At 40.7% G+C, this 15459-nt stretch overlaps 1 protein-coding gene across 3 annotated transcripts in view; it reads right to left on the reverse strand.

Moving 5' to 3' along the window:
• Positions 1-1832: 1832 nt before the first annotated feature.
• GNG2 (G protein subunit gamma 2) overlaps positions 1833-15459 on the reverse strand; it is a 114616-nt gene continuing 100989 nt past the window's right edge. For all 3 annotated transcript variants that reach the window (XM_023222590.2, XM_023222591.2, XM_023222592.2), the window contains one exon: positions 1833-5068. In XM_023222590.2, coding sequence (XP_023078358.1) covers positions 4940-5068 — 129 coding nt within the window. In that variant the 3' untranslated portion in view covers positions 1833-4939. The remainder of the gene's footprint in view (positions 5069-15459) is intronic.

The raw sequence follows: 15459 nt of genomic DNA on the forward strand, positions 1-15459 counted from the left end.
TACCTCTTTCATTTTTCTTTTCTTTCTTTGAGATGGAGAATTCCATAAGGTCTCGCTTTGTCACCCAGGCTGGAGTGCAGTGGCGTGATCTTGGCTCACTACAACCTCTGCCTCCCCGGTTCAAGCAATTCTCATGCCTCAGCCTCCCGAATAGCTGGGATTACAAGTGCCCACCCACCACCACCCTTGGCTAATTTTTGTATTTTTAGTAGAGGTGGGGTTTCACCATGTTGGCCAGGCTGAACTTCTAACCTCAAGTGATCCGCCTGCCTCAGCCTTCCAAAGCACTGGGATTACAGGCGTGAGCACTGTGCCTGGCCTCTTTCATTTGTTTTTGAACATTTTGTGAGATAAATGAATCAGGTATTCTTGTCCCCACTTTATAGCGGGAGAAGTCAAAGGACTTGCCCAAGGTCGTATGGGAGCACTGGGGCCTAGTTCTGGTTCTCTAGTGCATGCTAATGCTTGAGCACAGGTGGACTGAACTCCCCAGGCACCGTCTTTCTGTTGCTTCATAGTAGAGATGCAATACCCGGCTCCCGGCTGTTCTTATGACTTCCAGGGAGAAACAGCAGTAGTTCTTGCTGAGGAAATGCCCAGGAGCCCATGGCCTTCTTCATTAAAATAAATTCTGCCTGAGTCTCCTGGTTCTAAATAGAAGAAAATGTAGATGTGGGGCAGAACCGAAGGGAAAGGGATTTCCCTTGGTAAATTATTTGCAATTTGTGGATTGGAGCTGACCCAGCTCCAATTCCCTCTGTCATTGTAAGCGCCGTCTACAATGTGACCAGCTTATTAAAGATTGAGAACTGGAGGCAGTCCTCCCACAGGGGCACAACAAAACAGGAGCAGAGTCAAAGCCCAGCGGTGTCTTCCTCAATGTGGCATGTCTAGTTGCTGGCTAGATTCTCACCCTTCAGTTACATGTTCATGCCTAGGCAGTCACTTCTGGAGGCTGTGGGAAGAAGAGCGAGAATATTTATGAGTTGTTTGTGCCTTTCCTTTGGCAGTATGAAAAGCTAGCTGTCATAAATACTGTAGTGGTCCTCAGACTATAGCATGTAACAGAATGCATGTTCCTGAGTCACGGCCAGGGATTCTGAGTTCGTGGGTAGCTCAGGATCTGCCTTGTAAAGAGGCATTCCAGGTATTAACACTTCTGAAGCAAGTGGTCCATGGACCACAGTCTCAGAAACACTGATGTCAGTGGAGCACTAGTGTGCAAACTCCAAGTGGCCCCGTTCATCCATGGTTTAAAGATGCCGCTGTTGTTGGCACAAGTCCCAGGAGATCCAGTGTTTACTTCTTTACTAACAGGGTCTGTTACTGGCATAATCTGAGGGACATTTGAAAGTCTTTCTTGACTAAGAAGATCTCTGAGGAGCAGCTGCATCTAGAGTTCTAAGGACTTGACTTCTCCTGTACTCGTTTTAAATCACAGATAGCTACAGAGAATAGCACTTCTGTTGTTCAGTTTTTATTTTTCCTAAGGGAAAAAGCCCACTGTGGCATACCTGCAGCAAGTGAGAGTGTCAATACAGCTCCTCTGTCTGCATAGTCCACCCTGTCACAGAGCCCCGGACTCTCCTCACAGCTCCCACCTTTCTCTGTCTCCAAAGGCTGTACCCTAGATGTACAGACCCAGTAAGAAATGCTTTTAGACTGTCAAGTGAGGTTTTTCTTCTTCAGGACATCTCTATTAACGAAATCCTAAAGAAAATCAATGGATTCCTATTTCCCCATCCATTCATACCATCAGGTTCTTCTCCAATTAGCGACAGAATCAGTGGGTGAGGTGGTCCACAGGCCTCCACAATGAAATTGACTGCATATGAAATGAATCTGAAAATTCCATTTATTAAAACACATACATTGTCCATGTGGGATGAAAATGTGCACATCACATTCAGGTTTTCCTGCTTTAACATTTCTGTAGTTCTCTCTTCGAAACACACACTCCACAGATCTTATATAGGAAAAATGTGAACAACTTTTGGGCTGCAAAACATTAATGCATACATAACAATTCATCATTGCCAAGAGCAGCTAGAAGCAAATATTTAGGAAGAAAAAGAAGTATAAAAATTCCTAGAGACAGCATGCTTTATTTTCTCAAAATTCCCTATGTGACTATGAGTGTATGGAGAAATCGTTTGTTGTTTGATTTTTAAATGTATTGTTTAATTTGTCCTTGGTAGGCAATCTCCTTCAAATATTATTAGCAAAATCAGACATAGATCAAAGTATTTATTTGCATCTTCTGACTGAAATTAAGCAGTACTTGGTTTCAAATGTTTTAAAAATAACACCTTTTAAACTGGAGTTGATATTGAGGATCATGTAAAATTGTTCTTTATAGACTTTGCATTCTAAATATGAAGTTTATTTTTACTACTTATTAGTTAATTCCATGGCAGAGTTTCATTACTATTGAATATATTATATGTAGAAACTAGGGTCTTAAATAATTCAGTTGACTTTTCCTAGTAGTTATTCCTTAAGAGAAAATTATGCTGGTGATGGGACTGTTGAATTTCTCAAGAAATTAAGCTCTTTAGAGGCATAAGTAATCGAAAGACTTTTTCCCCTGAATAAGTACAAATACCAATAAGCCAAAACTCATATAAAGATTTTTGTATTATAATTCCATACTCTAAGACATAAAATTATGAAAAAGCCAAAACATTTTCCTTAAAATGCTCCCTAGAAATTGTAATTCCATCTTAACTGCTCCAAAGATCTAGATTTACATGGAAATATAAAGAGTCCTTCTGAGAAAAGGAAATACTGTGAATAGTGGAAATCATCTGGGCCTTCTAATGATGCCTCAAACACTACCAAAGAGTGCTTTATTCATTCATGCTTGTTTTCATGTGACCACACAATCAATTCCTGCTTTGGCCCATTTAAAAACTGTGATATGTTTTAGCTTATTCCACAGTGTTACTAAGCTAATTGTACAATGCTGTAGTTTAATAAATACTCTGCTGTTACTTTCACCCCTAAATCTTCATGGGTGTCCTGACTGTAACAAAAACCCCACAATTTGAAGAGAAGCATCTGGTTACAGAAGTACATTGATACATTTCACAAATGTTTCAGTATCTTCTTCTCCCCGACCTCAGCATGAGCTTTAATTGGATGTATTTATTCTTTTCCCCACATGCCCATGAAGGAGCTAAGGAAAACATTTACCAAGTCTGTTTCAAAATCTGTCCTTGGCATACCAAATCTTTTTCTCTTCCTTTTTCATGCCTTAAAAAAAAAAAAAAAAAAAAGACAGGAGAAAGAGAATAGAGAGGAAAGAGGGGAGAATAAAATTAATTGGGAGATGGAGATGGTATTTGGGGATTTGAAAGCAAACAAGATGTAAGAGAGGGCCTCTTTGACTGAAAATGACACAGAAAAAGGTGATCAAGCCTTCCAGGGCCTGCTGTTACTGATGGAGACTACAGCTACAATGAAAAATTACTCTCACTACCATATCTTGGGAAAGGAGCACGCTAGTTGCCAGGAATTTGTAAATAAAGACCAAGAGACTCTAACAAACAAGATGGAGAACAAAAACAAAGATTCTATTAAAAAATTTGTTAAGTGAAAAACCAAGACCATCTCAGTGGACAGAAGAGCCAGAACTCTTCCTGGTAGAGCTGGCTGTGGGGACCGCACCTGCTGCCCAAAGAGTGGCGATTTGAGGTCCTTCTGAAGAGCCAGAGTTCTGAGAATGGTCACCTTCTCTGGAGCTGTGGGTTTATTTCTTCCAATGCTTGAACAAAGGAGGGCCAGGGTTTTCTTCTTAAGAGCAGAAAAAATGTTCTTTTATTCTAGAATGTCCATGATTCAGGGAAGGAGGGAACTTGCTCAAACTCATGGCAAAAGCACTTCCCAACTCATGGTGAATCCTTAACTCTCCTGCTTGGTGACAGCTGTGCTGCCCTGGGTTCCGGATAAACCAAAATGCTTTGGATTCTGGAAAACGTATTGAAGAGGCATTTATACCACTATTAACTCAGAGGTATTTTAGGCATGGCTAAGGCTCTGAAGTAATCTCAATTTTCAAAATACTGAGATTTCCTTTCCTCCCCAGGGTCTTCCCCCTCTCATTTCCTTTCCTGGCTTTAGAGTAAAACAACAAAACTTCTGAATGGATGTAACATAGGGACATTTTCATGCAATATTACTCAAAAATTGTCACAAGTATATGAAAGCACCAGTCACAACACATGATTTACTTTTACTTGCAGAATCAAAGCTATCATGTACACGTTAGGAATAGTGAAAAGAGAACACAGACAACCGGCATTTTTTGTCATTGTTACCATGAGGATACACCATGGGGAACATCTCCCTACACATTTCTTGTGATCATTCTTGGAGTTCAATCTGATAGACAAGTCCAGCCTTATCTCCACACTACTCTAATGGGAAGGGGTGGAAGGAGGGGTAGAGGAGAAGGAAAAAAGAAAAAGAAAGGCACAATGACTATACATCAATGCCATTAAACAGAATGTCGGCTACACGGGACAGCGCAGCTTATCAAAGGGTATTCTAAAGACAATATTCATTCCAAGAAGGTCATACATATCTTACCTCAGTACAGCTGTCTGTTTTAATTGTTATTCTTTAAAATATGAAGCAGAAACATGAGGATTTGGGGGGGGGGACGGGGGGATAGCAGAAAAGAAGTGACACCAATTTTATTTTTATATATTCCCCTCCTCCAGGCAGTTCGGCAGAATCAGATCTCTTAACTCAGGATGTGGATCAGCTTGCATTCTCATAAAGGGGACCAGATCTTTAAACATGCATAGCCTGGAGTTTCCAGGATGGTTCTCCTCGCGCTCTTCAAATGCCGTGGACTAGAAAGGTGCCCACTTTGCTAAAAACTCTACGTCAATGTCCCAGGAGCCCAGAGGCTCTTCAGGCCCCTCTTGAAGACTTAAAGGATGGCACAGAAAAACTTCTTCTCCCTAAACGGGTTTTCTGAAGCCGGAACAGGGGTCAGGAGGGGATCTTCCTTGGCATGTGCTTCACAGTAGGCCATCAAATCTGCAGCTGCCTTGGACACCTGGAAAACGAGACAAAAACAACCAACACTGGAATCTGGTACAGTCAGTCAAGGCCCAAGGTTTTGGACCCCAATGTCCTGGCGTCAAATCCTTGCTCCATCGTTGTGTGAAAGTGAAGCAAGATACTCAGGCTCTAAAAGCCTCTGCTTCCTCATCTGCAAAGAAGAAAGTTGATGACACTGACCTCACAGGATTCTTGCCAGCAAGTCTGGGACTAGGTTAAGGTGAGTGAGGCACTTAGGGTGCAAAACTGAAGGATGCACTTGCTGGCAGGGGCATGCAGGTATCAACCCTGCACTTACACAGCCCCGCGGGTGGCTGTCTCCTTCATTTTTTTTTTTTTGAGATAGAGTCTCGCTCGGTTGCCCAGGCTGGAGTGCAGTGGCTCGATCTCGGCTCACTCCTGGGTTCGAGCAATTATCTTGCCTCAGTCACTCTAATAGCTGGGACTACAGGTGTGTGCCATGGTGCCTGGCTAATCTTTTGTACTTTTGGTAGAGACAGGGTTTCACCATATTGGCCAGGCTGGTCTTGAACTCCTGGCCCCAAGTGATCCATCTGTCTCGGCTTCTGAAAGTGCTGGGATTACAGACGTGAGCCCCTGTGCCCGGCCCTCGTTCACTTTTGTGCTCCGATATCTCATTGCGCCACCCTAGTCCCAGCCCTGGTAACAAGGGTTAAATGAAATAATCCATGTAAATCATTTAGTGTCTGGCACATAGCAAGCTTTCCACACAGGCTAGCCGTTATTATCATTCTGTAGCCGTGCCTCTGCTTCAGGAGTTGTGCTAGGGATGCTTAAAGCCATGTCAATTTCCCTTTTTAAGCAGACACATCAGGAGGTATATCTATGTATACACACACTATATAATACATAGTTTTATATATCATATACATTTAAGTGTTATATCTGTGACTTTAACCAAGCATTGTGCCCTTTAGTGATGTTTCACTGGGAGGCCGTCACTGATTCTGGCGATGCTGTCATTTCTTAGAACACATTTGTAGCTGCTTGTTAGGAGTTCCCTGTAGTACCGTCCTTTGACCATCTTCACCAGAGGAAATTTTTACTACATGAGAGGGTGGATTTAATTTCAGGAAATAAACTAAAAGTCATCTATAGCTACATCTGAGGACTAGGTAAATGATCAACCTGGGGAATGCCATTTGGGGTCAAATTTATGATATAAAATAACACCACTGTACTACTATGAAATGAAAGCACCTACTGAAAGGATATCAAAGCAACTACTGAAAGGATAATCTAATGTAAGATTGGGGCGAATTATATTATTACTAAAGATAGTCACCGCCCCTCCCTACAAGTGGGACATACATGCCCACATGACGACACCAGATTTGCCCAGTGACATAAGCTTGCTCTGGCCAGAGAGACGTGAGCAGAATTTATATGGATAACTTATGGGCAGAAGCTTTAGGAGCCAATGCACAGTTTGCCATGTCCCTTCCTCTATGCCACTTTATCCAACTGAAATAATTTATGAGGAACCCTCCTAATTGATGCAGAGATTTTAACAAATGGCATAGTGGCCATACCCTTGATTTGTTTCTTGTCCCAGGGCTGAGTTGATTAAACCTTTGTCACTCCTGCCTCAGCCTCCCGAGTAGCTGAGACTACAGGTGCATGCCACCATGCCTGGCTGGTTTTTCAAACATTTTCTTGCTATGTTGCCCAGGCTGGTCTTGAACACCTGACCTCAAGCCATTCTCCCACCTCACCTTCCGGAGTCCTGGGATTACAGATATAAGCCACTGCACCCAGCCTTTGTTACTTAAGGCTCCTTCAACTTTATGATTTACTGGTTGGGTAGGGAAATCAGTTTCCTCTTCTCATCCCATAAACCCTTCAACTTTTTGACTCTCTGTTCCCTTTGCCACAGAACAGATAGAGGCAACATTCCAGACAGAGGCTGCTCTGTCTGCCAGCATTCCTGATGAAGGTGACATGGAGTGGAGTGGCAGCTGATTTATGATTGACATGTGGTAGGAGTGAGAAGTGTGCCTGTGCTGTTGCAAACCCCTAAGAATGAAGGGTAGGGCACCTTCTGTTACTACCACAACATCTAGCCAACCCTAACTGACACAAAGAGGTACAGGTATTGGTTTGTGTATTTGTTTCCTCAGGCTGTCTTGAACAAGTCATCACAAACTGGGTAACTTAAAACAACAGAAATTTATTCTGTTAGAGGCTAGCAGTTTGAAATCAAGGCATCAGCGTGGTTGGTCCCTTCTGGAGGCTCTGAGTGAGAATCTGTTCCATGCTTCTCTCCTAGTGTCTGGTGGTTGCTGGCAATCTTTGGGGTCCCCTGGCTTATAGACATATCACTCCAATCTCTATTTTCACATGGAATTCTCCCCTGAGTGTCTGTGTCTTTATGTGGAATTCTCCTCCCTGTGTGTCCAAATTTCCCATCTCACCAGTTAGAGTTACCCTAATCCAGTATGATTCCTCTTAATTTGATTACATCTACAAATACCCTATTTCCAAGTAAGGTCACATTCTAAGATTCCAGGTGGGCATAAATTTTAGGGGACACTAGTCAACCCAATACATGATATGTACGTAAAAATCAGTCTCACTCTTTAATAGACATTACAGTACTTATAAAAATATTTTTATTGTGTCATTATTTTGTTCCAGACATTGAGTTAAATTTCCTCTTTTGATCTTCACAGTAATCCTGAGGTAAGAATTATTATCCTCTTTATATAGATGAAAAATTGAGGCTCAGCAGATTATGTAAGTTGTTCAATATCATACAGTAAAGCACACAGCAGAAAAAGAACTTGAACTCGAATGTGTTGCCATTAAGTCACGGCCACCTGCATATAAACTACTCAACTGTGGGCTTTGCTCCAAAGGTTGAGATTGAAATTCTTTATGAAATGCCTCTATGACAAAATGAAAGGAAACAGCCTGTTCATGTCTTAGCTCCCCTACATGAAAACAAAGGACAGATTTTCAGACTGAAGTGAGATCACTTTTTTCTGTCTTCTTGTTTGAGCAATAGTCATTGTTACACCAAACAGGAGCTTAGCTGTTACACAGCGGAGACTGTAAATCAGTGATATCTGAAACTCATTTGTTACGAAGAGAAGCAGCACCGTCCATCCCTACTCATTTGTAACACTCACATACAACTATGTGGCATGAATATTCAAAATCTTTTTATGATACAGGAAGTGCTATACTAGGAAAATTTAATAACTTAGAGTTGCTCACATCTTTATATTTGAACATTTGATTCTGAATGGTTTCCTTCTTAAAATATATTATGCGTTTTATCTTGTTTCCTCAATGAGATTGCAATCTCCTGTGGGCAATGCTCCAACAGTGTCAGAATCCCAGCAGTCATCAGAATAATTGCTAATATTTATCAGCCCTTGCTATGTGTCAGAACTGTGCTAACCACTTTATATACGGTATCTTATTTAATCCTTGCAACAACATTACGGGTCACAAGCTATTATCATTCTCATCTTAAATATGTGAAGTGGAGGCTTCATTAAGTGTTTGCCCCAGGTCCCACAGCTCCTGAGCTACTGAGTTGTGAGTCTCAGTGTCCCTGACTTAATCTTCATGAACATTCCTCCTTTTTAACCTGTGGCTGTCTTCCTTGTCCTTTGCCTTATAATGAGTCACAGCAATCGTGTGCTTAGCGGATCTTTCTGCTTTCTGACAATCCCTGCTAACATTCTGCACACAGCTTCTTTTACATTCCTATGCCTACTTCTACGAAGATTTCCCCACTAACTCCACAAAATCTCTCCCTTTTCTGACCTGTTGATTCTTCCTCCAGAGATATCTCTAATTTGGCTCCCTTCCTGTTATCTCTGTTGCAGCTACCCCAGTTCATACTGCAGTCTTCTCTCTTTGTGATTACTAAAATAACTTTGTAAATAAAAAGCAATTAGTTTGGATTACCCCAGGGGTCCACAGATAGAATTTGGGGGGTGGTATGTGAACTTCAAATAATACAAAAAATTTCCATCTTTATTTTTCACTAACCTCAAATGGAAATGTAGCATTTCCTCTCATTATAAATATAGACAACACACTGTAGTAGCCCTAGCAGGACATGTGACTTGGCCACTGATAGAAACCAGGTACTTTCAATCATATTATATTCATTGCAGACACCTCAACATTGCATTTATGTTCATCCACCTTATGACTGTAGGCCTATTAGATCTTACATAATCAGTTAACAAAGGAGTACGTTTGTGTAACTACATCATATATATTTTTAAAAATTGATATTTTAAAATATTTTAAAGAACATTATTTAAAATGTTTTATAAAAATATTCTAATGACCCTCATGTCAATATCGTCAGTTCCTTTTGTGTTTAAACACATAATTCTGAGAAGGAGACCATAGGCTTCAGCAGACAGGCAATTCAGTCGAGAGCACAAAAATGTTTAATTTCCTCAGTCTTAAACGACTTTCTATGTTCATAACTATGCAGGAGTAGTATTCTCCACACTGTAGCTAGAAAGATATTTTAAAAATATAAGTGGATTCCTATCATTCCCCTATTTAAAGCCTTCAATAACTTCTCATTGTAATTTGTAGAAAACCAAAACTTTGTAAAACAGCCTGTGGGTATTGCATGTTCTGGGCCTGCCCCTCTTTCCAAGTTCATGTCGTAGCATTCTTCCCTCTCACATATCGCCTTTACTTTTCGAAAGCTCCAAGTTCTTTGTTTGCCTCAGAGTGTCACATATTCAGTATCCTATAACATTCTTCTCATCATCTCCTCAACGGGTTGGCTTCTTATCTTCCTTCAGAAGTCAGCAGAAATACCACCTCCTTGCAGAACCTTCACTGATCGCCTCATCCACAGCGACTTTCCTCATTATTCTCTCAGAGTACTTTCTCACATTCTTTTCTTTCACAGAAAATTATAAATTGCTATCACAATTTATAATTGCGGACATCGTCTGTTTATTTGCCATTTAATATTTGCCTTTCCCTTTAGGCTCTGGGCTCCACGAAGGCAGGGACCACACCTGTGTTATTTACCACCGCATAATCAGTGCCTGACACGTATTCAACACTCATAGTAACTGCTGAAGGAGTTCTCAAACATAATCTTCTTCAACAGATATTTCATGCAACGAACATTTACTGAGCATCTAATATGCCAGGTGTAGTCTGGATACTTGCAATAACCAGGGAACAAAATGTACAAACATGCTTGTCCCTGTAGAGCTTGTATAGCATTCTATACTTCCGATTTTGACTATGACGGAGTAATAAGGGCCAACTAAACTGTCCTGCCTCAAATTAAAAACTGGGCAGAATATATGAAGAAATAATTTTTAACTGTTAGACAATAGGCAGCACAGAGGAGTGATACCTGAGAGAAGGGAGATAAGATAAATTCTACAGTTTCCCCAGCTTACTGCCTGCCACTGCACAGGGAGGGAGTACCCAGACAGAGTTCAGCAATCTCCCTGAGTTGAGGAGAGAATAGCAGAGAAGAAAGAATTACACTGGGGGAGAGAAAGCTCTTAAGGCCTCTGGAGGATTCATCTTGAGTCTTTAGTTAAAAACTGATTGGCACATGCATAGGAGAAAACCACTTGAGGCTATGCAAAGAATATCAGGAAGGAGCAAGGAAAACAATCCTGGAGATCACATAGGGACAGAGTAGAAAGGCTTCCTAGCACACAAGACATTAAGTGGAGTCCTAGCAACAATGCATGATGATAGTAGCAGACTGTAAACCACTGAATAAAAGAGCAAATTCCTTCCCAAACTCCAAATACTTTTTAACTTCAAAAAGAAAACAAATAGGTTTGTGTAGAGAAATCTGGAAAACACATTAGTCAGGTAATGAAACTTAGCATTACCAGTCAGTGACAATTTGAGATAATGTCCCACTGATAGAACAGAATGAAATGAATACTCCATTAGTTCTATGATATTAATGCCAAAGTTTTGTTACCTGAATTTAATTATAATTATCTGACAAACCCAAACTGAGTGACATTCTAAAAAATGGTCTATAATCTCCAAAAGTGTCAAGGTCATGAAGGTCACGGAAGTCTAAAGAACTGTGCCAGACAGGACAACTAAATGCAACAAATGATTCTGAACTCAGTCCTCTCGCTAAAAGGGACATTACTGGGATGATTTGCGTACTTAAATGGGATCTCAGGATTAGAAGGTAGTAATGGGTCAATGTTAATTTCCTGATTCTGATGATTGTATTATGAGTATGTAGAACAATATCCTTACTTGTAGAAAATACACATTACAGTACTCAGAGGTGACAGGACATCTTTTGACAACTTATTCTCAACTGGTTCAGGAGAAAATAAAATTCTTTGCAACATACATGCAACTCTTCTGTAACTTTGAGATTATTTCCAGAATAAAAATGACTTTGCAAAAGAAAAGGAAAAGAGAAATTAGAGATGGTGGATATAGATGATTTTTTTTCAAAGTCATACTGCAAAAAATGTAAACAAATGGGGCAGTTGCTGGAAGGGGAAGTGGAGGGATCAAGGAAAACATCAAATTTTATTTAAGATGGAGAAATAACACCATGTTTGTATGATAGTGGAAATGATGTAGGGAATCAAAAACTGTTGATGCAGGATAGGCAGAAGGTGGAAGAATAAACTGCTGGAGGAGGTTTCTTGGTTAGAGAGATGGGATCTACTGCACAAGTGAAGGACTTCACTTTTGATCACAGCAAGGATCTCCCCAGATCAGCAATTGCTAAAATCCTGCTATCCAGCATCCTCACCAAACCAGACTGGGACTGCGAACCAGGAAGTAAGGAGTTGTGGGGGTGGCGGGGGGCGGGGGTGCTCTAGACAGCTTCAATGAAGGCTACCGGACTGTGATTCTAGGCTCCAACAAAACAGGAGAATTACTCTAGGAAGACTGCTTGACAATGCCAAGAGGAAGCAGTTGTCAGTGAGGATAAAAACCAGATCCCCAAGTTTAAACAGAAGGTAGAGATATAATCCATCTTCATTACATCTGAAATTGAGACACATCTTAAAATTGATGTTGCAAAATGCTTGCAAGCCATCAGGCAAAAAAATAAGCCCGGACAGGCTGTCATTGCCTGTACACATGGGAAATTGCCTCTGCATTAAGGATATCAGTCATAAAATCATGGCTTCAGTTGGGTTGCCTGCATTAATGGAGCCATCTAAGGTTGACTTAATTTTAATTTGTTTTTTAAAAGGATTTCAAAGATTATACTGGGTGGAGGCTTGAGATTATACAGAAAAACAATCCAACTGTTTCCTCCTACTCTATACTCACACCACTCTACATACTTCTTTTCTGATACCAGATGTGCGGGTTTTCCCACACCAAGCAATTCTCTGGCCCACCTGGGTGTCCTACAATTTAATTTAATTCTGATACTATCTACGTGGAGATAGAAACAGATCCCACAGGTTAAAAGCTTAGTCTCACAAGACTGTCCCCGCCCCATTTCAAATGCCAATAGCAAGTAGTAGGCCCCCAGGTTACTCACAACTTCTGTTCGACTTGGCTACAAATCGGAGGTTCCTGTGGCTACCTCTTCAGGTTGGATAATTTGCTAGAGTAGCTCACAGAACCCAAGAAAACAGTTCACTTGCTATTTCCAACTTATTGCAAAGGGTATTTTAAAAGCTATAAATGAGGAGTTGGAGAAAGAGATATATAGGGTGAGGTTTGGGAGGGTCATGAGGGTAGGAGCTTGTATCCGCTTGGAGTTGGGGTATTCCACTTTCCCAGCAGGTGGATGTGTTCACCAACCCCAAAACTCTCAGATCTCCATTTGTTGTTGTTGTTGTTGTTTATGTTTAAGAGACATGGTCTCCCTCTGTTGTCCAGGCTGGAGTGCAGTACCATGATGATAGCTCACTGCAGCCTCAAACTCCTGGGATCAAGTGATCCTCCTGCCTCAGTCTCCCAATTAGCTAAGATTACAGGTGCACACCACCAGGCCCAGCTAACTTTTAAATATTTTGGAGACATGGGGTCTCACTTTGTTGCTCAGGCTGGTCTCAAACTTCTGGCTTCAAGCTATCATCCTGCCTCAGCCTCCCAAAGTTCTGGGATTATAGGTATGAGCCACTGTATGTGGCTCTGAACACTGTTCTTTTGGAATTTTTATGGAGGGTTTGTCATGTAGTCATGATAGATTATTAGCTCATCTAGAAGCCCACCAAGAGTCGCCTCACTGAAACAAAATATGCTCTTATTACCCAGGAAATGACATAGGTCTTAGAAATCAGGGTCAAAGACCAAATACGAGAACGAAGATTGTCTTAGCCCCCTTATTTACAAAGGTTTTAGGAGCTCTGTGTCAGGAACTGGGGGCAGAGACCAATGCATATATATGTCTTACTACTTCACAGCATGTTATTGTAACAGAACATATACAGGTCTGGCAATGTGGGCAAACACAAAACAAACTGCCTAATCACTGGGAGGAGATCACAGAATTTTCAAACAAGGAGAGGTTGGTCTGACATTTATTTAGAAAGTTCTTTTACCAGGTCAAAAGCTGTTGGCTACTTTATTTATTTTTTATTTTTAATAGAGATGGGGTTTCACCATGTTGGCCAGGCTGCTCTCGAACTCCTGATCTCAGGTGATCTGCCTGCCTCTGCGTCCCAAATTGCTGGGATTACAGGCATGAGCCACCCCACCTGGCCAATTGGCTACTTTAAAGAAAGGCTTTATTTTTCTTTGAATCATTAATGTGTAATTCAAGTCAGGAAAATTAAAATCTATGTCAAGCAGTGTAAATGCATAAGAAAATTCAGTACTCTCTCATGTGTCTTGAAATTATACTAAAACTATGAAATGTGCTATGGAGAGCAAGATCACTAATGTAGGGAATGAAAAGCAGAAGTTGTCATGATGCCTGCATCACCATGATGCCTGCATGATCATGATGACTGCACCACTATGATGATGGCAGCACTATGATGTCTGTGTCACCATGATGACTGCATCACCATGATGTCTGTGTCACTTTGATGCCCTACATCGCCATGATGGCCTGCATCACTATGACGACTGCATCACCATGACGTCTATAACAGCATGATGACTGCAACACCTTGATGCCATATATCATCATGATAGCCTGCATCACCATGATGTCTGTATCACTTTGATGCCCTATATCACCATGATGGCCTGCATCACTATGATGACTGCATCACTATAATGTCTGTGCCACCATGATGACTATATCACCATGACTGCATCACCCTGATGACTGCATCACCATGACATCTGTATCAGCATGATGACTGCAACACCTTGGTGCCCCACATTACCACGATAGCCTGCATCACCAGGATGTCTGCATCACCATGTATACAATACCTTGATGCCCTACAGATCACCATGATGGCCTGAATCACTGTGATGCCCGTATCACTGCCAGTGGCCAAAGGTGAGTCTAAAGGATTTTGCCACTATGATTGTGAAGAATGCCCACAATCAAACTTTGATTGTGACACTAGAGAAAGTATAATTGTATGAACAAGTGTCCACTATTTTTGTATTTATAAAATCATGTATGACTCTCCCAAGTTGTCTTCTTCTTCCTGCTCCTTCAAGGTGATATTAAGCTGAATGTACTTATTGATAGGATTCTTTTTGAAGGAAGTAAATAATTCGCAAAACAGTCATTAAGCAAAGTATATTATATGTATTTATTTAATGAAAGAAGAAAGACATTCAATACTAGCATTAAAATAGTTACATTCTTAAGAAGGGAGAGTTTATCTGGTATAAAAACTAGGCTATTCAGAAAAATTCACTTCCCAGAGGTTTCAAATTACCAAAGTTACATAGTACTACTTCTATTGCTGTTAGATGTGATGCACAAGGCTAAATATGTACTTGGTAATTAGTATCTATTGAACTTTTAAAAATTATATCAACCATCATAAAAATGAAGTTTTATGCTTCATTATTAATGTATGCCTTACTTCAACTTTAAATGTGTTTGCTTCATTTTCAGCAAATTAAATGAATTAGCATTGGCCATCTTTGAACACAGCCCTTTCCTCTATTTAGTCCTTTGATACACTTTACTGATTTTATCATGCCTGATAATACTGTCAGTTGACCCAGAAGGAGGATTGTATTCCATTTTTCCTAATAAAATTGAACACAAGCATTTTAGGGAAGGGATACTCTCAGCTCAAATGCTGGAAAAATACTCAAAATGTCCTAAACCTGGAATACATGTCCTCTCTCTAGTTCCAAGCATAGTGTCTAACTGGACCATTTCTCACTACAGGGTTCCATGAAGTTCAATTTCAATCTATTATCATAATCATCATAAAGATGACTTAATCATTAGAAACGTCCATATTCAGCTCA

The sequence above is a fragment of the Piliocolobus tephrosceles genome, chromosome 6 (assembly GCF_002776525.5).
Source record: "Piliocolobus tephrosceles isolate RC106 chromosome 6, ASM277652v3, whole genome shotgun sequence".
NCBI lineage: Eukaryota > Metazoa > Chordata > Mammalia > Primates > Cercopithecidae > Piliocolobus > Piliocolobus tephrosceles.